At 42.7% G+C, this 22,607-nt stretch overlaps 1 protein-coding gene and 1 long non-coding RNA gene across 4 annotated transcripts in view; one reads left to right on the forward strand and one right to left on the reverse strand.

Moving 5' to 3' along the window:
- TMCC2 (transmembrane and coiled-coil domain family 2) overlaps nucleotides 1-22,607 on the forward strand; it is a 96,862-nt gene that overhangs the window by 9,686 nt on the left and 64,569 nt on the right. For 2 of the 3 annotated variants that reach the window (XM_077334703.1, XM_077334702.1), the window contains exon 3: nucleotides 13,809-14,333. In XM_077334703.1, coding sequence (XP_077190818.1) covers nucleotides 13,809-14,333 — 525 coding nt within the window. Of the gene's footprint in view, nucleotides 1-13,808; nucleotides 14,334-22,607 lie in introns of those variants that run through there. The other variant, XM_077334706.1, reaches the window with a different exon arrangement.
- On the reverse strand, nucleotides 2,744-12,307 carry LOC143836841 (uncharacterized). The gene is made up of 3 exons (XR_013230775.1): nucleotides 12,125-12,307; nucleotides 9,883-9,962; nucleotides 2,744-2,948 (listed from the first exon to the last, which is right to left on the reverse strand). It is a non-coding gene; the product is annotated as an uncharacterized LOC143836841 (long non-coding RNA).

Consider the following 22,607-nt stretch of genomic DNA (forward strand, 5'->3'; position numbering starts at 1 on the left):
TGATGGCAAAATAGATCTTGAGACTGGTTCAAATAATATATTGACTGAATTCAGTCCTCCTTGAGGTATACTATTTATTTGTTTATTTACTTATTATATTTATACTAGGGGCCAAGCCCATTGCATTCAGGAATACAACGGGCGCTAGATTGGGGGGTAGGAGAACTCTGCGGACGGCCTCCCCCTCTCCCCAGAAAGGCTGCAGGCAGCTGTTAGGAAACTCACCAGCAGGACCAGTTCTCACACAGCAGGGATCTGCAGACTCTGAGTCTCAGAGGGAAGTGGAAAGAGGAGGGGGTTGTCAGGGGTGCGGGATGGAAGGAGATTGGCTAGCCGCTGGACAGACAGGCAAGCCGATTGGACAGCCACCCTGAGTGGGTGTTAAGTGCTGAGTGGCACTTAGGCCATGAGACATGCTCCTCCTCCAAGCCCTTACCAGTAATATATTATGTGGAACAGATATCACCCACCCCTTGTGTTTCAGGGCAGTTTACACAGAACAAGGAAGGACATAATAAGAATTAGTATAATATAATTCAATAATAATGTCAAATAATAACAGCAACAGTGATATCAGTAACATTTTAATAACTACATGTTAACTGCTCACAGTAGTTAAAGAGCAGTGGCCACTAATCTGGAGAACTGGGTTTGATCCCCTACTTCTCCACTGGCAGCCAGCTGGGTGACCTTGGGCCAGTCACAGTTCTCTTAGCCTCACCTACCTCACAGAGTGTTTGTTGCGGGGAGAGGAGAGGTAGGCGATTGGAAGACACTTTGAGACTCCCCTGGGTAGTAAAAAGCAGGTTGGAAAACATACAGCTCTTCATCTCTCCAGGGAATTCAAAATTCATACTGGTCAGGTTTAGACCACAAAGGACAGAGCAGGAATGTTCCTCTTTGTGAGCCTTTGACACCATCATCACATCTTCTTTCCCTGTAACCAAACTTGCTTTATGGGGAGGACTTGGGATGGATTCTCTGATCCTAGGTGTTGCTGTGAGCTTGTCCAGCACTTTCCAGAGCTGCCAGACAACATGGGACATGCAGTACCTGTGCTTTTTGGTCATCCTCCTACGGTTGCCAAGCTTTGTGAGGAAGTACTTTTCCTGTGGTTTCTGGTAGTTCTGTACTGCCATGCATGTGCAATGTGTAGGTCCTCATGGAAGCATCCTGCTTTAGTGCCACAAAGGTAAATTCACAAAGGCAAACAAAGTAGGCATCCAAGGGATGCTTCTTGAAGTTGTTGGAGCCAGAGCCTCTAGCCTTCCATCTGGTCACATTGCAGGGAATGTGACAAGTTTTAGGCTTGCAATGCGCATTATTTAAAACAATTTAATTCCAGCTTTAATGCTCAGCAAATCAGATCTATACCTGAACCTATTTAAATTGTGACAGTTTCTGAGATACATTTCTAGATAAGGTTCATAAAGCATTTTTCCGGAAATGTAGACAGTGCTTTTTCAGAGATTTTAAGTATGCTTGTACTGACTCTTGTTTGCCACATGGTATTTTAAAGTTCAAAATAATATATTATTTACTTACATAATTTCTATGCTGCCTTTCTACCTGAACAGGGTCTTGAAGGCAGCAAACATCAAAACATTTCAATAGCATTTAAAATGAAGTGTGTGTATACACACACACACAATAAAAGCATATTAACATGCTTAAAACCCGATAAAACAACTAACTCTTTGCCCACTGCTGGAAGACAACCGTAGAGGCAGGCAGATGAATGTTCATGGAGATAGACTTCTAAATGTGGGTGTCACAGCTGGGAATACTGTTTCTTATATTGTTCCTGTATAGCCTCAGATGGTAAGGGTACCCAAAGGAGGACCTCCAAAGATGACGGAAGTGGATGGGCAAGTTCATGTGGGAAAAGATAGACTTTAAGGTATGCTGGTCCAAAACCATATAGGACTTTACACATAAATACCAGCCCATTGACTACAGCCTGGAAGCAAATTAGGAGACAGTGTAGGTGAAAGAGACAGCATTCTGGATACCACCTATATTCTGTACCAACTACAGCTTCTAGAAAATCTTCAGTGTCAGCATACATTGCAGCAATCTAACCTAGATGTTACCAGTTCATACACCACAGTAGCAAGATCTTTCCTTTCCATGCAGGCTGCGGCTGTCTCACCAGTTGTTTATCCAAAAGGAGGCCCGGGGCCAGGAACATCCCCAATCTACAAACCTAGTATTTGAGAGGGAGTGCAACTCCATCCAGAACCGAAGCTATGCTTCCCTCCCCCCATCAGTAGCACTTCCATGTTGTTGAAGTTAAGTTTCATTCAGTGCCCCAGCCAAAATCTAGGAAATGTACCTTTGAAGTAGGATTAAAACCAGCACGAAAGAGTGTCTCCCAATCCCAACTCTGAAACGACTGGGCCCCCACCAATACTTTTTCATTCATTTTCCCTAGCCTAGATGAGTTCAGTGGTTCACGTGATAAATGAATGCAGTGTTGTGTACTATAGGGAAAAACACTTATCGGTCATTATGTACATTGATCAGGTAGAAAAATAAAATGGGAGTCTTGCAGCACCTTAAAGATTATATCCCAACCTAAGCTTATTTTGTGGAATATAGCCATCTTCTTCAGGCACTAACACAAATAGTTAAGATGGAATGAAATGCTAGTTTTGAAGGTGTTGCCAGACTTCTGTTGAAAACTAGCACAGTTATTGGTCTGCAATTATTACTATGATCAAGAGGAAACATACCTTAATCTATGTGGGTTTTAAAGAGAAGGTTCCAATTGACTGCATGATTTTTCTCTGCCTCTTCTCTCAGAATTCTACATCATTATCCAAACATAATGCAATTTGTTTTGTATCCTGTATCTTAAGTGCTGGAATGCTGAGAATCTCAGCTTTCATCTGGAAATCAGGAAGCAATTCACTAGTCCTCATGTTGCAGCAATTGGCACTGAAAATCTGGTAGTGAAAATTGCAAGATACATTATTTCAATAAAGCGGAACCTAAAACCACTCTACATTTTAGCTTCCACTTTTTCAAAGTTCCTGTATCAAGATTTTCTGGAGACTGACTCACAATTTTCACATTTCAGTGGTATGAATTCAAAAATAGAAGTGCAGTGTGTCCACCATCTGTAATTCAGCATCTGCTGTATTCATTAAAACACTGTGCAAATTATGTTAATTAGCTGCAGTTCTCCAACTCATGATATATTTTGAATGTAGTGCAAATCTGTGAACAAATTGTTCATGTTTGTCTGATGATGTGGAAGGCACCTCTCCTCCAAAACCTAGGTGGTATGGAAAGCCCTTCTTAAGAGACCATGAAGAAAATTAGAAAATCCCTTTTATAACTATGTTCAGCTCAGTTTTAAAACCACTGAATCTCTGTGACCATTCCAGAGAGAGAGTTTCAGAGTTTTACTTCTGTAGAAGTTAGAAACCTTTCTGTCAAGATCCATTAACATCTAGTCCTCTAGGATAGCCAGAGTGGGTGGAAGTGACATTTTACCCTTCTTTACCAGTAAAGATTAGTGTGTCAGAGCTCTTGCATAGTCTACTTAAAATGTACGCCCAGGGTGAAAGTAATGTATTGCTTTTCAGGCTTGGAAGGTTATTACCAAGGTGAGCCAAGTCCCCTATGGTTACCTGAATATATTTGCTGTTAAGCAGCATGAAAGGTACCAGCTTGGTCTCTGGAAGGGCATGATTAGTGACCACCCTGTAAAATCATTTATCAGCCACTGTCTAGCTTGTCCCTTCTCTTGCATGCACAGTTACAGATGGTTGCATGGGGGCTTGTGTTGCATAGGTTCCACTAAATGTCAGTCTAATTCCCCAGTCACCATGATGATGGTTCAGCGTCTAGGAGTGTACCCTTTGCAACATTTCACACTGGCTAAATGTCAGAACCAGGCTGTCCTCTTGCAGTTGTTGGGATGTGTGTTGCAACTGCTTTTAGGGCCTGTGGTTATGGATTCACCAAGAGAAGCAAGATATAAATATTTTAATATAATCAATGATTGCTGTCCTGATTAGCAGCACCTACTTGTCCCTAAACATTAGGTGATCTCCCTTGGTTTTCAATTCCTAGCTGGCAACCCCCCCCCCCCCACACACACACATTTGTGTTTGCTTTGCATGTGCTGTTGTTAGGGAATGCTGAGCAACCATAACTCATGCCCAGCTCTGTTTTGTAGAGATTTATCATGACAGCACTTTGTTACATTGGTGGCAGCATAAGCATACTTAGCAAATAGTATGGTTATTTATGTTTAAGTTATTTTGGCTCTAGTTTCTCTGCCAGTGGCCCTTGAGGAAACCATAAAAATAATTTAAAACAAGATCACAACATTAACTTTACCTAAATTCATCAGAAATAGCTAGTTATTAAAATAGCAGCATTAGTAATAACAAAAATTATTAAAATAGTTGCCAAAATAGCAACAGAACTAGTACAACAATAGCAATATGAAACAGAAGCTGATAAATAAATTTAGAATGCTAATATAAGAAGCAGTAGAATAAATACTTGCAGGCTGAAGTCATTTTAAGTGCTCAGAATGACCACTGTCCAAACTTAAGAACTAAGAAAACTTAAAATGAAGAAAAGGCTTCAATCAACAAAAGGTCTCAAAGGTCAATCCTTGATATGGCCACCAGTTAAAAGGAATAAATACTAGGCGACAGGATGACCTCCACCAGAGACCTTGAAGAGCTACTGACAGATGACAATGTGGACCTTTGTAGTGATAAGCCAGTGATCTGACTCATATAAGGCAGCTATGAGGGTACACAGGACCTCAGCACATGATCTTAGTCAGAATGCCCCTCTGCAATTTATATGGGACCCAGAATTATCAGACTGGCGGCTGGTCTTGCATTCTGTGAGACACAGAGACAACTATCTGACTCATGCTGATGGCTCCACTGTATGTAGAGTGTCACATGTGAATCAGGGAGTGATCCCAAACAAAAAGCCAGAAGTCATGGCGAAATGACAGCTAAGTGAATCCTCAGTGTGGAAATTGAGTCCATCAACTCCACTTTACTAAATCCCTCCCAATATGCAGTGGGTTTTTTAAAAATCACCTCTTCATTCAGTTTTCTCAACAAGGAACTCAAGAGTGGTATATGTGTCCTCATTTTATCCTCATATGACCTTGTGAGGTAGATTAGACTGAAAGAGAATGACTTTCCCAGAGAGCCTCATGACTGAATGTGAATTTAAACAGGCTTACCCACATTCATACTCAAGGCTGGGCTAAACTGGGTAGGACAGAAAACCGAGCTCCCTGTATATTTGTTCATGAGTCTGCTTAGTCACATGTAAAAGTGAAAGATGGCAATGTCTATTTTTCACATAATGTTAAGAACATGGGTAAAAGGGGCTTAGCTCAGCTCCTCCCTTTCTTACTTTGCTACTGTTCATCGGTATTGGAGCCAAGCTAGGGTGTAGTGAGTTAAGGAGGGGCAGGGGCTATGCACTCCCTTTTCTGTTAAAATAGATTCTGATTTTGCACATGAATATGCGGACATATTAATAAATATGCACACAATTTCCCATCATGTCTAGTCTATCCTTGACTTATGCTGACCAAAATTAAATCACCAACACACAGGCTTCAAATCAAACGAATCAGTGGGAATTAATAAGAAACAGGAGAAAGTTAAGCACAGAAGTAGATTCAGTTCATTTGTCACTGCTAGCAATGACATTATACATCATTCTGCACATGGAACCAGGGCCGGTTTATCCATATAGCACATGCTCCAGGCCCCACACTTTCAAAGCCCCCATGTTGTGGCTCCTCCCCCCAGATCAGAGCTGTAGTGTCTCTCCTCACCCCTTTCCCTTCTTTAAGGACACTCTGAGTGACGCCCTTTCCACGGGGGGGGGGGGCTCTGCCCCCAGTTTGGCTGCTCCTACTGCAGTTGCACTCTGCTAAGGCCCTGTGAATCCTGAAACTGGCCCTGATGCTGTGGGCCTTGTGAGACTTTAAACCATTCCTGCATGGTACAGTGTTTTTTCCTCTTCATGGGAGTTTCATATATTAATATTTTGTTTGCATGCCTCAGTGATGAGATCAAGTATTTACCGTTCCTAGTTTTATTGGCTTCATGTAGTGTGCTTTAGCATGACATAGCACACTAGAGTACATGCCAGTAACATCCACGTTATATAATGTCACATATTTATTAGGACACAATGAACTCAATGTGGAACCATCAACCTGACCTAGTGAATATGAATGCATTTCACCTGGAATAATTTTTAATTTCACATTTTTACTTGGGCTGGGCAGTTATCTGAATTGGTAGGTTAGATTATCTCAAGTGAGAAGAAAGTGTAGGCATCTGCCCTTGTACGTTGTATGTGCTAATTGAGTCAAGGTTAGTCATTTTTTTCTCTTCTGGTTTGAAGTCAGTTCTTGAGTTAATCATATCTACGATTGGCAGGTTAATGCCAGTGCTCCTGGAAAATATTGTTTCTTGTTTTTCGTGGGGGAGGGGGGGAGGACCTCTTGAAGATGCAATCATATCATGTCTTAGAGTAACTGCAGTGGGCCCAATTCATCAAGATATGCTACAAGTGAGACAAACCCTGCTTTGGGGCTTGCACTGAGACCCTTCTGAGCAATCCATAGATTAAAGTTGTTAATTAGGGTAAATTTTCATACTTTGGTGAAATCATAAATCCTTCTTATGTCAGTGTTAATGTATCCCATTTTCCAAATTGAAATTCTGAGATAGACATAGTACGTTACTGTCAAAATAACCTATTTTTCTTCTCCCAGCCTCCTTTTTATGTCTATTTTTAAAATATGGGAACCAAGCATTTTTGTTCCCAGTGCATTTGTTGCTGTGTTTTTTTAAGGGCAAGGGCCAATAAAGAATCTATTCTAAGTCCATGTTCTGCCATGATGGCAGAAATCTGTGGAGTTTTGTAGTTCTTATCTACCTAAGCTCTGTTTCCATAGAGACACTATAAATAGAATAAACTTTAAATCATGATTGCTGAAAGCAGAAATTCAGTACAGTCCTTTTTATAATATTTTTCCCAGGTAAGAATCCCTAGGTTACCTTGAATCTTAATTTTGATTGGCTACAAGGGAAAGCTGAACCTGTTTGCCCTTTTACAATGCAATTTGAGTGGCTGCTCCAATGTATTCTTTCTACCTTTTCATGAGAAGTTGGGGGCAGTGAATAAGGATTACTAGTGGAACTTGAATCACTTTAAATTAGTTCATATAAAATAATTGCTGTAGATTTAATGTTCTTTATTTTCAATTAAACCCTAGGATATGGATGTGAGGCTTTATGAACCTGAAGTAAACTTGATGGTTACTGCCAGGGAAATGGATGTTTATGTCCCTACATTGACATTTTAATGAAGTATTTCTCAAACTGTGGAGGAGTCAGTCAGTGGGAAGGGGTATGGAACCCATTGATGGAGCACAATTTTCCAAGGATGGGCAGACCTCAGAGGCAGGTGGAATCCTCAGCATATAATTACCTTCACTGATCCTTTTTTAAAAGTCCAAACAAATGCATCGGTGTGCTCTGTTTGAAAGTGGTGTCCCCTATGGACTGTCTACAGACAAGCAAAGGGCTTCCAGTTCTGTTCTATCACAGGCTAGAAACTGATTGAAGAGTCAAGCAGGGTCTTCAGGCCTGGCTTCCTTGAGGAAATAGTGAGTTAAAGGGACCATACGTGTTTCCAGAAGCATGCTTTCTAGCAGCACCAGAATGCTCCCTGTTGTCCCTAAGCTTGGTGAGATATGAAGTGTCACTTATCTGCCTACCTAAATATTTATGCCCCACCTTTTCCTTGTGACTCATGGCAAGTTACAATTCTAAATTAAAACCATACATAATGCAATAGACCAGTTTACCCCCCCCCCTCCAAAAATATGCCCAGCTAAACCCCATTGGCTGTGGTTCCAGGCCTCCATATATCAGTGACTGAAGGAGGAATAGTTTTGGCCTGTGGCAACTGGCCCAATCATTGCAAAGTAGGAATAGCCTCTTCTTTGTTTTAATAATGTTTTCTGCTCCTGGGTTTGGGTAGTGACAGAGATATTCTGTTTTATTCTACTTTAGACGACAAATTTGGATGGATGTCTCAACACTCAGCTCATTGTATACAGAAGCAGAATGCATGTACACATTGTGTGTAAAGATCTCTGCATATTCACCTGTAGGATAGGTTGGTGTTGCTGAGTTGGGAGGCCAGGAGTAGGTTTAAAAGGTAGCCTGAACTCAAAAAATCTGAGAAAAAATGTCCTCCTCAGACTTCATACCCAAATCTCCATTTTCAATTTTCCATTATGTCTGATGTGAGAGTTCAAAATTGCATTTGCTGTTATTTGCTCTCAAAAGGTGGTCCAGTTAAGAGAGTAAATTGCAGCACTCAGGAGCCTATTATGCACAGGTATTGTCACTCATTGTCACAGTGTATGTCTGTGGGGTTTGTCATCCTGAACAGATTTTCCTCCCTTCAGCAGTCAGTTCACTTTCTGGTTGCTGTTTCCCGAGGTTTTCTGAAAGTGCTTTTGTGTCAATATTTCCCTTGATTTTCTTTTAGGCCAAAGGTATTTCAAAAGTCTATAGATTCCCTCAGATTTCTCTTTGACTTTTTGTCATACCTCAGAGCTCACTCCCTATGCACATCAAGGTCGTTCCATCCACTCTGCACCTTCTGCCATCCTCCCATCTTCATTGGTATACAAGCTCCATTTCCCCCTAGTGATTGTTACATTTAAAAGAACTTAAATGACAGGGGGGGGGGATTTAAAAGGAGCTGCACAAGGTTTAATTCCCTGCAAGCATTGACATGAAAGGGGGATCAGAGAAGAGGAAAACCGCAGCATCTCCAGTACAAAAAAAAAAAAAAAAGGATTTCAGAGCATCATGCAAACAAAAGAAAAAAAAAAGGGGGGGGGGAGGTTGCCAGTGTGGAATTACATGAGATGTAAAGAAAGAGAGAGAATAGGGATGGGAAACCTAAAGCTTTGGAAAAAATTCTTCTTAGAGCTGTAGTGAACAAAGTTTGTGGAGCAGGGCAACTATTTTGGCAGTCTCTGGACGTCTAACATTAAAATGATGTCTGAGCCACTACCTGCAAACCATTGAATTTAAGAATTGCTTGGGATTGATCCATTTGGAGAAAGAGTGCAATCCGCCCAGGACAGGCTTTTAAAAACCTGCCAAGATCATGACCAGCCTGCAGGATCAAATTAGAGAATCACAAAGAGAAAACCACACACATTTGCAAGGAAGGCACTTTTGCAATTCCATAATTTTCTTTGTCTGAACAATTGCATATACCCTATACTCTGCTGAGTATACCAGCCTCTGTCTATTCCATCTCCTGCTTTCTGTCTTATTTTTTCCCCTTTGGTACTTGCCCTCATTTTCAGCTTCTGTGTTTGCTTTCACCCTGTTTGGTTTGTTAGAATATATTTGCCTGTTTGACCTTGGTATAATTTTGAAAATATTTATGACCTCATGGGGCATACTTGATATTTGATCCTGCACAGATGACTATTTTTACACTATTTAGGATGACTATTTTTACACTAGTACTAGAACACTAAAGTTTGGTCCTTTAAACTGATCGCCATTGTAGGTTCATTAAATTAATTGGAACTAATTAGAACAGAGTGCTAATGCAGAATTCTTGTCAATGGGCTGCGTGGGTCAGATTTTCCTAAATGCTCTGGAAACAATAGCTCCTGTTGTGTCACCAATAGCAGATTTTCAGAAGAGCTCAGCATTTCTTGGCATTAAGAACATCATATAACCAGGCTAAATATGATTTATCAATAATGAAACTGCATTCCAGTTCTAATCTTTCTACAGAAAAGAAACAGGAAATGAAGTAATATACCTCCAGGAAACTTGTCCACGTTGTAAAAATTGAATGTGTAGAATTTCCTTGTAGTTTCTCTAATGATCTGATCCAAATTCCTATAATACATTTAATAGAATTAGTTAAATTCTTTCTTGTTCATATTATTATTTATTTGTGTTATTTATAGTCTGCCTTTCTTACATGGTCTCAAGGTGGATTACACATAGTGAGTCAGGACAATCAACAAAATGGGATATTCAGTCACTGTTGCATTAGGATATTAGAAGACTGGAACCACCAGAAAGAACAGGAGCACAGCATAAGTATCAACACAACCAATTAATTGGTAAAGCAATTACAAAATAGGGTTCTATATGTTATATACAGCAGTAAAGACCACGAGTCCCAATTATTTATCCAAGCATGTCTGTGAAAACATGTTTTACTTATTACCTCTGCAGAAGAGCCCTCTTGAATAATTCAGTTTTGCATAGTTTGTGGAAGGCCAGAAGAGCGGAAGTTTTCCTGACCTTTTTGGGCAGGCACTTCCACAATGTGGGAGCCACAATGGTGAAAGAACGTGCCCTGGAAGTTGTGGAGTTTGCCCGTTTGCAGGTTAGCACCTGCAGGAGTCCCTGCTCACAAGAGTGAAGTCGGTCCCATAAATAAAAGGGGCCAAGAACATGAATGATCTTAATATGTTTGACCGGAATGTTTAATCTCATAGTATATGATCCTTCATGATACATATTTATTTCTGACAGTTTTCTTGTTTAGCCAGAAATTTCCCATATTTACAACAGATTGATGAACAAATGTAACCTGGGTGTACACCATATTGTAGAATACAAACAATTTTGAGAATGAACAGTGAAGGCTAAAAATCATTTCTAACCCTAGTCTCTCTCCCTGTTCATAATTTCCAAATGTACCACAAACAAGTGAATCACACTGCTGTGCTTAGATGAGAGATGGTTTGGGACAAACTTATTTCTTTGTTCTATATATGACAATCGATTTAGGTACCTTCCAATGACAATTTGCTATGGTAACTGATATGAGACAGCCACTACAGAGTGTGTTTTCTGATGGATATGCCAAGATCAACTTTCTACCTCTGGCTCAATTCTCATTTCCTAAAAGAGGAGATTATGAGACCTGATTTCACTTTGTCAGAAGTTTCAAATTGTCACCCCCCACACACACACACAAACAACCCCACCTCTAAGTCACCCTGTGGTGATGTTCCTTGGCTAGACATCACCTTCAATTGGCCTTGCGACTTTACCATGTGTTGAGGATGAAGCAGGAGCTACTTGGCGAATCTCTCCTTTCTATGAGCCAGCATCAAGTGCTAGGTGTTTGAGTGATGACCATTCCATCCAGCTAGCATAGCTCAAAGAATTTGGGTTATGGAAGTTATGGCCTCTACCATTAGGCCTTAACTAAAGCTTTAAACCTCTAAAGCCTCTAAGGCTCTGAAGAAAGGGAAATCTCCTACTTTCCCACTAAACCATTTTTAACAATGTATTCTGTGAAGTAAGCCCTGGCCTGCTTATTTACTTATGCATGGGATTTGGTAACTTTTCACTTCACTTGTATAAGATGCATCCTTCAGTATCAGTAACCTTACCTCGCATTTTGGTTTTTTCGCAGAAGGAGCACAGCACACTGCATTTCTCAAGGCTTTTGTCGCTGTCAGTCAAGGTCTGGTTTTGGCAAAAGACCCTGACTTGTGCCTCCATGAAACTGGTTAGAAGGAGGGATGCAGGGTCCAAAGGGTGAAAGAGGTAGAGTGGCAGGAGCGAATATTTGTGTGGATATTTATAGTTGCCAGGTTCAGTTGAAAGAGTGTGTCTCCTTTTAAAGTACATTTAAAAGGCTAAGAAGAGGGCAATTGCTTTGAGGAGTACTGTTGCAGGTTGAGGGCAATTATTATTAGCCAAAACTGACTGGAATCTGGCCATGGTAAAGCTGCCATGTTAGTTATGATGACGGACATTGATACTGTGAGCTGCAACAATCTCCGTTGAGATGTTGGACTAGATGGAGATGGGGGTTGGACGATGACCCAGGAGGTCCCTTCCAAGTCTATTATTCTAGTAGTAAAAAAGCCCACTGCAGTCAAAATGCAGTGGGCGCTAGGAGGGCATGCCATGAGGGCGGCGGGGCTCCATGAGGGCGCCATGAGTGGCGGAGGCGCATCCGGCGGCGACTCAGGAGGCGGAAGCAGCTTGTTGTGGCGCGGCTGGAGCTGAGGCGGGCGCTAGATACTCACAGGGCGGCGGTCTGACGGTGGTGGCTCTCTCTTGCTCCGCGTGACTGCTGGGGGCTTGGACTCTCTGCCAAAATTCTTGTTGGTCCTGAAGGTACCAGAAGACTCTGAGTTTGCCGACCTTTCATTGCAGGGCCGCAGTCGATTTGAAAGGACAATGGCTGTTTCAGGTGAAGCAATCCCACTCCTGTCTTCCGCATGGCGCCTCCCTCGGGCGGCGGCCTGACGCGGCAAGAGGTGCTTTGCGCCTCTCGCTGCATCAGGCCGCCTGGCAGGGAGCCTCTGGCAGCCGCGCGGAGCGCAACTGCCGGGGGCTCCCTCGGGTGGCGGCCTGACGCGGCAAGAGAGGCGCTTCGTGCCTCCGACGCGTCAAGCCACCGGCAAAGGAGCAATTGCGAGTCTCGCTGCGCGCGGCTCACAGTTGCTTGGGGCTTGGAATCAGAAGGACCAATCGGCAGGTGCTTTGCACCTGCCGATTGGTCCCTCCGATTGTCTGTCCAGAGGAAGGGTCCAATCCGGACCCTTCCTCATCCCGGACACATCCCGCCCAAGAACCCCTTACTGCTTTATTTAGTCTGCGGCGCCCACGGCGCCGCGGGCGGTGTTGAGATGATTCTATGTCCATCCATAACATTTAAATTACATGCAGAATGAATATTGCAAAGGAATAGCAAATGGCCCTTATACTTGAACATCTTTGCAGCCTCACAAGAAATGTATCTCAGCTGGTGACCAATGGTATTGCCACAACTGCTCCTATTGTACAGTATAGGTTTAGAGACAGTAGGGTGCAGAAGTGCAGAAGTATCAGGCTAGGATCTGGGACACCCAGCTTTGAACTCCCTCTCTGCCATAGAAGTATGTCGGGTGACTTTGGGCTAGTCACACATTCTCAGCGTATGTTACCTCACAGGGTGGTTGTGAGTATAATGGAGAGGGGTAGAACGATGTAAAGGAGGTCAATAAATAATAAATTCAGACTTGTGGACATAAAAGGCATCACTTTCTTCTTAACCCATTACTATCCTTCCCTAGTCACCCCAAGACTAATTCCTATAACTGGCATGCAGGGAAGTCCATTCATTCTCAAATAAATGAATTTCCTCATCCCACCTTCAGAAGAAGCAAGATTAAATTGATTAAGTTGATTAAATTGATTCATCAGGACAGTGAAAAGGAGGGAGAAAGGCACCAGAGTAAGCATTTATTTTTCTCCTTACTCGTCTTTCTTTCTTGCATTCGCCTCCAAGAGGAGCAAGGATGAATGTAATAAAAATGAACAAATATGAAAGATGAATAAAAGGAAAATGAAATTATTTTCTTTCAAAAATTGCACAAACTAGCCTATTAGTGCCTCTTAGGAGGGGAAGCAGAACGTTATAGTAAATTAGCAACGTAGTGTTGATGAATGGTAGGAAATTCTTCTGCAGAAAGGGCATCACTGGCAGTAAGAACTCCCTTTGGTTCATGGCCTTTAAATGGAACATACTGTGCCCCAGATTGTAGCCTATGAATGGGCCCATGATTCCAAAGAGTTACTACACCAGCTGGCAGCAACAAAATTTGGCTGCAGTATTATGACATTATTATGAGCTACTTTCCCCCATCTGTGTTATTTAAGATAAACCATATGCAGCCCAGGCTACAACAGCTGTTTCTCATATTTGTGTCTGTTTTCTGTACACAGAAGATACAACAGCTGTCTGAGGGATCTATGTTTGGCCATGGCCTCAAGCATCTTTTCCATAGCCGCAGACGGTCCCGAGAACGAGAGCACCACAACTCCCAGGAGTCATCGCAGCAGCAGCAGCAGCAGCAGCAGCACCACGGCATGTCTGACCACGACTCCCCTGATGAAAAAGAACGCTCTCCTGAGATGCACCGAGTATCCTATGCCATGTCTCTCCATGATCTCCCAGCCCGCCCCACTGCCTTCAACAGGGTATTACAACAGATTCGGTCCCGTCCTTCCATCAAGAGGGGGACCAGTTTGCACAGCGGCAGTCGCAGAGCCAAGAGTAGCTCCCTGGAACCCCAGAAAGGCAGCCCTCATCTTGTCCGCAAGGCTCCCCAGGACAGCAGCCTCACAGCAATACTTCATCAACACCAAGGGCGGCCAAGATCTTCATCCACCACAGACACTGCTCTCCTTATGGCTGAGGGAGGGACTGTTTACCTCCTTGCAGAAGAATCAGAATGCCTCACTGATAAGGTAAGCCTGAACAGGTGCTCAGTTGAAATCTGGAAATAGGCTTCCTCCACTATGGAAACCAATTTGCCTCACAGAATTCTATATCATTATTATTTTTTTAATATTCTTTTATTGGTTATTGTTATACAGAAGAAATAGGATATAGCAAATACAGTGAGCCTCCCTTCGGGACTTTAAAGTCCCTACCCTCAGTTCTATCTGCTGAGAAAGTCTGAGTAATAATGCCATTGTTCCTGGAATACTTGTGTTGGTCTCCCGTTAACTTGACTAGTTAGATTGGCCATTTTTGAAAGATCTACAAGTTTATCCAACCAAGCCAATATAGAAGGTAGAGTTGACAGTTTCCATTCCTTTGCCAGAATCATTCTGGCCACAGTCATGGCGTGAAAGAAGATGATTTCTGCTTGGCAGGGTAGCTTTTCCAGAATACTATATCATTATTAGCCTTATCCTTGATAAGGAAGCCCAACCCAGGAGTCCAGAAGGTACCATCATCAATTTTGTATAGGAAAACTAGGCAAGACTGCATGACAGAAGAAGCTTCCTCAGGTGGAATTCCTATTAGGAGGTCATGTGGAGTTGCCAACCTACAGGTGGATCTTGGAGATCTCCCAGAATTACAACTGAACTCCAGACCACAGAGATCCATTTCCCTTGAGAAAATGGCTTCTTTGGATTGTGGTCTCTATGACCATTTATGCACTGGGAACTTCACTGTTCCACCTCCCGTGCAGTAGCACAAATCAGGGGCGGATGACGTGCACCAGGCCAAATGCTCCCCCATGTGGGTGCAGGAAGAGGTGGGACAGCCTGCCACGACTAAAACTCCAGCCTGCAGCCCATCATGAAACCTCCAGTGCATAAACAGTCTATGGCATTATACCCTGCTGAGGCCACTTCACTTCCCAAACTCCACCCTCCAAATCTGCAGGACTTGGCAACCCTGGTCATGCCTCAGCCAATGATCATTGACCAAAAGTTCTTGACCGTCTTCAAGTGTCTGCATGCATGGGAAATTAATCTTAATAGATTAGTTAAATGTCTGTTATTCCCTGCAGGATATACAAGACTTCAAATACCTTACAATAAATGTATGGCAAAAGAATTTTAGAATTTTGTTTAGGATATGTAGTAGTTCTGCATGTGATAGTTTATGGAAACAGCTGTATTAATGTACCCTGTATGTTCTTCCTGTGTATTGGTACCTTCCATACAGATGCAGGGCCATGGTGTTCTTTATCCTGTCTATATTTTCCTTAGTTAAAATTCAGTCTTGCCCTCATAATTATGAAGTAAGAAGCAAGAAGCTGTGAAGAAAGTTCTGTAGAGAAGTTAAAGAGGTTAGGGCTTTTTAGCTGGAGAAATGACAATTGAGGGGTGACAAGATAGAAGTTTACAAAATTATTAATGGGACAGCGAAGGTCAAGAAATGAAAACTCATGAGCACTCAATAAAATTAATGTGTGGTAGAACAAATAAAAAGAAGTACTTTCTTCATCCAAAGAGTAATTAATATGTGGAATTCACTGTTGCAGGAAGTGGAGGCAGCTACAAGCACAGGCAACTTCAAGAGGGGACTGGATACATTTATGGAGCAGAGATCTATCATTGACTATTAGCCACAATATATAGATGTAGCACTATTTTTATCTGTCTGCCTGCCTGCCATTCTCTCTCCCTCTCTCTCCCCCCCTCTCCCTCCCTTCCCCCTGCCCCTTCTGGCAGTGCCCATTTGGGGTGGCTTCCAACTATGTGACATAAGACATAATAAAAACATACACAATTAAAAATATCATCAATCATGCCAACTGTGTAGGCAAACCTCGGAGCCTCTCAGTTTTCAGAGGAGGGTATTTGTATAGAGGGAGCCCGGATGCTAATCAAGCCATCCTGATATTCATTGGCCCCAACCAAATGCTCTGTCTTGCAAGTCCTGTGGAACTAAGTTCTGGGAGCTTAGCTCTTCTGGGAGCTCATTCCACCAGGTTGGGGCGAGGGCCAAAAAGGTTGAGGCCAGATGTACTTCTTTTGGGCCAGGGATCCCTAATGTATTTGAATTGGATGATCTCAGTTTCCTTGGGGTGGGGGGCATAGTCAGTCAAGTGGTCCCTCTGATATGCTAGGCCCTGACTGCATGTGTCTGGACAGTGATGCTCTGTATTCTTTGTGCTTGGAAGGCAACAATGTAGTTCTGTGTCTGCTGCTGGACCTCCTGAGGGCACCTGAGTTTTGGCCACTGAATAGCAAGAATGTTGGACTGGGTGGGCCACTGGCCTGATCTAGCAGGGCTTTTAAAATGTTCTTATGAGGAGGACAAATGTGAGTTCCTTCCCAGCCTATCTGGAGTGCTGCACTTCAGATTCAAGTCACGTTTTTTCTTTATCAGTTTTTAAAATCTCTTTTTTAAATGACATATGCAGCTGCTGTTTCAGAGAACAACATGGAGGTAGAGGGGCCCTTTGATCCTTTGCCACTTTCCACAGAAAACTCCCTTGGTAGTGTTTTCTCACTGGGAAAAAGCTGTGGTTTACCTGTAGTTTTTTTTTTCTTTAACAGGGGTACAAGTGGCTGTAGGGTGGCGTTTTAAAAGGCATGAGTGGAAAGGGTTAACCTCCGAAAACTGCATTTGGGAAAGCAAAAATACCTACCTTCAAAAAAGAAGTGTGTTTTCATCTTTTGTATAATAATTAACCTTTATCTCATCCTGTTGCAGATGAGGGAAACACATGACTGAGTGTTTCCACTCATGTTTCCTGACATCTTGTTTTTCTCTGTGGAATAGGGAGGCCAACCTGAAGGGGGAATCTGAGGATCCTGGGAATTGTAGCTCATCTCCAGACTATAGAGACCAATTGCCTTAGAGAAAATGAATGCTCTGGAGGGTGGACTCCATGCTATTGTACCCCTCTGGGGTCACTGTTCTCCACAGGCTCTATCCCCAAATGATCCAGGTGTTTACCAGCCTGAATCTGGTAACCTTACCCTGATGTGGAGGAAATTTTTTGTAAGAACCTTTATTCCTACGTTCACTAATTAGTATTGTGCAGCCCACCAGACATAGCTTTATCATGGCAGTTAGAACTATGCTGCCCAGCATGCTTATTTATTTATTTGGTTTTTTTGTTTGTTTGTTTATTTTTGCTGATTTGTAGACTACACTCTCTCACTGCACAGAAGCTACAGACTTGCTACATGAAAATGTAAACACTGTCTATTCTTACATATGCACATGTTTCTGAAGGGCTCTGAGATTTGGCTATTTTTTAAATAATAAATATTTGTTTAAACTAAACATGCACAAAATACATTAATGGGGACAAAATCCTTTAGAAATGATACTGACCCTGGTAATTCATGCCACAGTCACCTTCAGAGTAGACTACTGTAATTCACTGGGGGCAGGACTGCCCTTGAAAGTGCTTTGGAGACTTCAGGTTGTCCAAAATGCAGATGCCAGACTTCGTGGCCTTCATATATATAGCTTTTCTCAAAGCAGATGCATTGGTTGCCTCTTGGTTTCTGGGTCAAATTCAAGGTGCTATCTTAGATCTTTAAAGCCCTAAATAGCCTGGCATCATCATACCTGTAGAACCACCTCTCTCTTTACACCACCACCCCCAGCAGCAATAGTCATGGCATACTGGTGGTGCCAGACTCTAAGGTCACACATTTGGCATGTACCAGGGTGAGGGCTTTTTCATTTGTAATTCCGTCCTGGTGGAATGCCCTCTCAGATGAGATCCAGGCTCTGCAGGACCACCCTAGGTTCCACAGGGCCTGTAAGACAGAGCTTTTCCATTAAGCCTTTCCCAGTTTAGTATATTTTGGGGGCTTAATGCTGGATCTGCTATCATTTGGAAATTGTCTGCCTTTTATACTCTGTATTTTATTTATACAGTTTTAACATTGTTGTGAACTATTCTAAGCCGCGCTTTGTGGGGAAGGAGCAGTATATAAATTGAAATAATAAATAAGAAAAATACATAAATGTTTTTGGAACTGTCAGAAAGATACCTTTGACCAGTTTTTCAATGATTTCTGCAAAAGGATTCAAAAGCATTCACAAATTCAGGAAAAATTGCTTTCAATATGAATGTGCTTTATTTACACTTAAGGGCATTACTGACCATTTCCGCATGAGCAATCTGCCCCTGGACAACCTCTGGTTGCTGGCAAGTTTTAGAGTCCCCTCCACATGACATTGCCAGCATTCTGAGGCTGTCCAGGGGCTGGCTCGAGTTTTACCTAGGTTTGCTTCTGGATGAGGGAAATTGTAAAAAGTGGATTTGCAACTTTTTACCTCACACCCCATCAGTGAGCAACCAGAGGCAAGCCTGTTTGGAGGAGGAAAGGCATGATAGTCTCTGTAGTTTTGTCCCACCCTCGCACCTGCCCTCCCCTCTTCATTTTCAGCTCCAAGTATTTTTTAATTTAAAAATGGTGTGGTCCATGTTGCAGTGCAACTGCAAAGCTACATTGTTAAAAGTAAAATAAAATCTTCTTTAAAGTGTTCATGGCCTTTTTTTGGATCAGGCAGGCAAAACACAGTCCCATTCGTGCTTTTTGGAGGTGAGGAATGAATGGGGAAAGAGGGGGGAGGTGATCAAGCAGCCTTTTCCTGATCATCCAGGCTTGTCTGCCCTTTGTTTTTAAGCCAACCTTTTACACAAAATGACTCTTTGGGTTCCAGTTACCTTGTGCAGTGTCTCAGAAATCAACCCAGACAGAAATAGAGCCTGAAAAGCCACAAATCCCAAAAAAATGGGGGGGGGGGATGCTGTATTGTTCTGCTGTTTCTCCATAGCAACATGGAGGTGTTTATTTTTTTTATTAAGAATGCATCTGTGTTGTGGCATTACTGCATAGCAACACAGAAGTGCCTTAAAAAAAATTGAGGGGCTGGGGGAGGGGGAAAGAAAATTTCAGTCCAGAGAGAACTGCTGTGCTGTTATTGGTGGCTCGCTGTAATTGACAAGGGAAAAGTTTGTTTTGTTTTCCCTTGCAGTCTCATCGGGATGCAAAAAGCCAAGATGGGGCAGAGGGAAAATGCGGGCTGCAGACGCAAGGTTTACTATCCCATGTCTGTAAGCCTATGGCCATGCACATTTTACCCCTCCATGTGGAAACGGTCTATCTGTTGGCAGAGTAATTAACAGAGCTACAGTGCACAGCTTGATTAGAGATAAAGGTTTATTTAGGAACTAATATACCTGATTGGAAAGAAGAGAGATGGATTTCTAATGACATTTCTAGCTCAGAGAGAGGGCTAGACCGAGTATGGAACAACAGAGAAGAAGTAGGAAATGGCCTTAAGAGTAGCAATCTGGAGACAGACATGAAATTATAGCATCCTATCTACTTGTCTTGCTGTCCCATTCAGGGTCTTCTTCGAATATTATCTAGTTCTCTATGTGAATCCCAAATGTTTGATATGGCCCATTAGCCTGTCATCAGAAAGCATTGCCTTTACTCCCAGCTGACTTCGTTTGCTTAGTGAGGACAATGCATAGTAAAATCTGATTGGTTTTAGAGTTGTAATGATGTCATCCCATAGTGAACTTCATTGATGAAAGGAGACTTTCAACATGCATTTCCCATGTGCCCTACATTATGTTGCATCAAACTGCGTCATATTTTTCTAGTATAAATTTCCATGGATAAGAAATTACATGTACATTTGCAGAGGGAGTCAGAATATTCTGAATCTGAATCTGATAGTCACAGAGAGGTTTAGAAAAGGAAATTAGAAGTGTCTACACATTTCGCTTTATCTGTGCCTCCAAGAATTGCATTACAGGAGAGAGCAGCATATGATCCTTACTGAGAAATGTTAGTTCAGACAAGATCTAGTTGATGCTCAGGTTTCATAGCTGAGGTCCTGCCTCACACCCCATCAGTGAAGAGTTTCAAAGAAATAAACCTTGAAGGACCCACTCATAAAGCCAAGCTATCCAGAGCACCTTTGCAAAGACTGAGGGAGATAGAATAGCAATTACCCCAACATATGAGCTGAATTTTAATGCTTGGTAAGCAGCCAATCTTTATCGAGCAAACTTTTTGTGTGTGTTCCTGGAGGATGCCTGGGCACGTTTCTGGGTGAAATGAAGGTGGTGGATGTGCCTATGAATATGCTAAAGGCGGGGATTTGGAGGAATTTATGAGGAGCTTTGTAAATCCTGAATATGGGCTTTCATAGCTGCTTAAGATTTTACTGCTATGAGAAAATAAATTGCCTGGTCCCCTGAGGGTCAGCAAGATCATGCCTCTGTACTGAAGTCTTGGCATTTTCTTGGATGTTGCCCTGTGAGAAATATTTTTTTTAATTCAGTAACTCCAGCAACAAGGGAAATGGAGGTCAAGAACACAGCTGCTTTGCTTAGAAAAACTTGGATATTGCTTGCTAGACCACTTGCATTTCCCCTGCACCAGGAAGAGTGCATTCCTAGAGCACCCTCACTCCAGAGGTGCTAGGACTAATGCTGGCAGTCCCCACCCTTGAGTTCAGCATGCTAACAGTAACTGTTTTCCTAAACAATTGTAAGCTAGCCTGTGTTAGGCCCCCAAATCCCCGCCTTTCTCAACCTTTTGACCATGGACTAACCCATGAAATATTCTTTAGGTGTTGAGTTACTCTGGAAGTGATGTCAGCTGGTCACACCTCTCTGCCATACCCCTGGAAGTAACCTTTTCATAGTGTGCATGGCATCACTAAGGTTGATTCTGCATGGCAGCAGCTGCTCCTAGCTGCCGCATTGTGTTGGAGCACCAAGCTCTGCTGCTTTCTGTGCCCTCATGGGGGACACATTTCAGCAACAGAACTTGTCCACTGTGTTCTTTTTCCCCACAGGGGACACAGCCGTGGCAGAAAGATTCTGCTGCTTCCTCCATCCACACAGGCCTGCTGCTGGAGAGGCCATTTCGGCCCCCCGAGTTGACCAAGGGAATATGGAAAATGTCTGCTTTCCCTTAACCTGGGCCAATGGCACCTTAAAGTGTGTGAGGCCTGGGACAGGCCAACCCCAGCAGTGACATCATATGGAAGCGGAGATTAGCCCCACTGCCATATGACTGCACGCTTGGCCTTTTCTGCCCGTGTGGAATCAGCCTAATAAAATAAAATGCTTGTTAAATAAGAAGTTTGTTTCATTTTTGTGGGTGCAGGACCTTGCTCAAGCAAAACAAAGAAGCATTCATCTCAGCTGTCATAAAGCCCATCTTGCAAAACAGCAGTTCTCAGGGAACTGATCTGTGTGATCTGGAGGTCACTTGTAACTTTGGGAGATCTCCAGGCAGAATACTTGAATCCCTTTGCTTGCAACAGGCTTCCTCCAGGCATTTTCTGCTGGCAGGCCTCTGAGAAGAAATTCTGACAGGGGGGAAATGGGAGGAGCCAATGAGGGGAGTCCATCAGATTCAGCTCTTCCCTTGTATTCCTTTCCTATTGTGTGTGAATTCAACAAGGCCACCACAGACCAGACAAATGAGCAGAAAGTCACTCTGTCTTCCTCCTCCCCAGGTTTGTGAAAATTTATGTATATAAAGACATATTATAAATATATTTTATAAGTACATATGAATATATAAATTAACTCCCCTCCCCAACTTGAGTAACCCCTCCAGATCTCTGGAGTAACTCTAGCTGGGAATGATTGCCTTAGGCACTGAAGAGACTCAGTGTTACTGAAAAGGTTAGCCGTGTCCTGGGCACAAGGGCCCTCAGAACAATGTCTTTTCCCCTGGGTCCTGCATCTTAGTGCTCGGCATGCTTCAACTGTTCCCAGACATATCAGAAGCCTGATACCATCCCTCTCTAGAAGTTTTGATTCTCAATTCTCTCTTGCTTTATATCTCAGAAAACCAACAACTGTTTCTCCTTGTGAGGGGTGGGAGAGCAAGATTTAGAAGTGGAAAGCTTCAGTCCCTTGCCAAAATGGATCTCAGCCTGGAAAGGCAACAGGGACGCTCGCTGGCTTATTTGACAGGGATAAATAAGAGCTGAAGCTTTTGCTAATTATATCCAAGATGGAAAGCTGCTAGCCAGGCACAGAAAAGGGAGACAGAAAGTTACACACAACAACAACAGCATGATGAAAGTGATGAGGACGATCATTATCATCACAGACACCAGACATTTCACTTGGGATCAGAGCCTCGTTACATAGTGGAATGTGCCAGACGTATCTTCTCAGTAGTTTTTCTTAGGAGTGAAATTGAGTAAAGGATGCTTTAGAGGGCCAGTTTGGTGTAGTGGTTAGGAGTGCGGACTTGTAATCT

The sequence above is a fragment of the Paroedura picta genome, chromosome 4 (assembly GCF_049243985.1).
Source record: "Paroedura picta isolate Pp20150507F chromosome 4, Ppicta_v3.0, whole genome shotgun sequence".
Classification (NCBI taxonomy): Eukaryota; Metazoa; Chordata; class Lepidosauria; order Squamata; family Gekkonidae; genus Paroedura; species Paroedura picta.